Source organism: Glycine soja, chromosome 8, assembly GCF_004193775.1.
Source record: "Glycine soja cultivar W05 chromosome 8, ASM419377v2, whole genome shotgun sequence".
NCBI lineage: Eukaryota > Viridiplantae > Streptophyta > Magnoliopsida > Fabales > Fabaceae > Glycine > Glycine soja.
In genome coordinates, this window is record NC_041009.1 from 18,217,025 (window position 1) to 18,219,373 (window position 2,349).

Consider the following 2,349-nt stretch of genomic DNA (forward strand, 5'->3'; position numbering starts at 1 on the left):
TATAAGTAATGTTGCATGGAAAATAGAAAGTAATAAATGCGTTGGAACAAAAATGCTCAATTTGTATCAGAAGAGAAGTTTTTTTTTTTTTTTAAAAGAAGACTATATAGTATTTAGAATGAAATAATTAATTAAATTACAAAAGGACCGTAGGCCGTAGGCGTGACGGTATTAGATAGGAATTGGGACAAGAGGGAGACCATACATAGAGGATTTGAAGTTGACACATGTGCGTAGAGGGTGTTGCGTGTTGTTAATGGAGAGAGAGAGAATGGGATTGGGGTAGTAAAATAATAAAATAATAAAGATTTGTTTTGTTTGCAGTGTGGAGTGTGTAAGTGTGCATGTGTGGTGTGATCCAACGATGTAGTCTAACGTAATTGGTCCACGTTCCTCACGGGCCCTGGAGGCGCGTGGACCCCATGCCTTTCAAATCTGGATTCCCTCTTTTGATAGCTACCTCTCAATTTACCTTTTTATTTTGTCAAATAATAATAAAACCCCACCCTCCTCTCCCTTCCTTTTTTTCTGCAAACAAATCAACCCTCAAATTTCCTTTTGCTTCCTAGAAAGAGTTAGTTCCCGGAAGCTTCTCTCTTTGCACTTGCATGATTTGATCTCCGCCGTGGATTCGTGATGGTGATTTTATGAACTTCCTCCTCTGCCCCCTCTTTCCTTTTCTGATTATCATTATTTTTATATTTAACTAGAGAGAGAGACTCATCCTTCCTTCGAGACATGAGATGAGGCCGATGCAACTGCCACCGCCTTCCGCTTCCGGGGCCAACCCTGCCCCTGCCACCACCAACAACAACAACAAGGAGCAGCGTCCCCAGCGCCGCCGCAAGGACCTCACGCTGCCGCTGCCGCAGCGAGACACCAACTTGGCGGTGCCGCTTCCTCTGCCGCCATCGACGGCGCCTGCTGCGGCGGCGAGCGGCGGAGCGAGCCAGCTGGCGGCGCAGCAGGTGATCCCTTTCTCGGAGCTGGAGAGACTGAACCGCATCGGGAGCGGGAGCGGCGGGACGGTGTACAAGGTGGTCCACCGCACGAGCGGGCGCGTGTACGCGCTGAAGGTGATATACGGTCACCACGAGGAGTCGGTGCGGCGGCAGATCCACCGGGAAATCCAGATCCTCCGTGACGTGGACGATGCGAACGTGGTGAAGTGTCACGAGATGTACGATCAGAACAGCGAAATCCAGGTGCTGCTGGAGTTCATGGACGGAGGTTCTCTGGAGGGGAAACACATCACGCAGGAGCAGCAGCTGGCAGATCTGTCTCGGCAGATTCTTAGGGGGCTGGCGTACCTGCACCGGCGGCACATCGTCCACAGGGACATCAAGCCGTCGAATCTGCTTATAAACTCGCGGAAGCAGGTGAAGATCGCTGACTTCGGGGTGGGTCGGATACTGAATCAGACGATGGATCCGTGCAATTCGTCGGTGGGGACGATCGCCTACATGAGTCCGGAGAGGATCAATACGGACATAAACGACGGGCAATACGACGCGTACGCAGGGGACATATGGAGCTTTGGGGTTAGCATACTGGAGTTCTACATGGGAAGGTTCCCCTTCGCGGTTGGGAGGCAGGGCGATTGGGCCAGTCTCATGTGCGCCATTTGTATGTCTCAGCCTCCCGAGGCTCCTCCTTCTGCTTCCCCTCACTTCAAGGACTTCATCTTGCGCTGTCTTCAGCGCGATCCCTCTCGCCGCTGGTCTGCTTCCAGGTTGCTCGAACACCCCTTCATTGCTCCGCCGCTGCCCAACCACAATCAGACTCCTCCAAACCTCCATCAGCTACTCCCTCCTCCGCCAAGGCCTCTTCCCTCCTAGTATGATGGATCCTTCTACATGCCTATTGCCTATTGCCTAGCTAGCTAGCCCTGTGTGCTGCTTTATTTTCATTTTCATTTTCATTTTCATACAGAATCAAATCTTAATATTGGATTTTCAGCCATACATTACAGTGTTTTTCTTCTTACCATAACATGCCCTGTTTGTTTTTTCCATTCTTTTTCTCTTTTAGTATTATTATCTTTTTCAAGCCCCCTCAGCCTCAGTCCCTGGTTATTATTGTTATGTTATGCCAATTGCCCAGTGAGTAGTACGGTTATAACCTGCAGGTGCCTTTTCTTTCTTGATTTAATCATCTTCTTATTTAGAGCTACATCACCTGAAGGATTCCTAGACATTTTGGTTGCTGCTAGATAGATAGATAGATAGATAGATAGATAGATAGATAGATAGATAGATACTCATCTATCTCTCTTTAAATAGTTAATCTATTTGCTTTTCTGGACTCGGGAATATTTCTGTTCTGCCCTCCCCATTTTGTTCACCTTCC

General features: G+C 48.5%; 1 protein-coding gene across 1 annotated transcript; it reads left to right on the forward strand.

The window, feature by feature from the left end:
- The first annotated feature begins 507 nt into the window (after positions 1 to 507).
- On the forward strand, positions 508 to 2,014 carry LOC114422536 (mitogen-activated protein kinase kinase 5-like). The gene has a single exon (XM_028388937.1). It carries the CDS (start codon positions 744 to 746, stop codon positions 1,836 to 1,838), a length of 1,095 nt encoding a protein of 364 aa, XP_028244738.1. The 5' UTR covers positions 508 to 743; the 3' UTR covers positions 1,839 to 2,014.
- The last annotated feature ends 335 nt before the right edge of the window (positions 2,015 to 2,349 follow it).

Bases quoted from the DNA above. Each gene is read 5' to 3' on its own strand.
- LOC114422536 (XM_028388937.1), top strand. From the start codon at position 744: ATGAGGCCGATGCAACTGCCACCGCCTTCCGCTTCCGGGGCCAACCCT.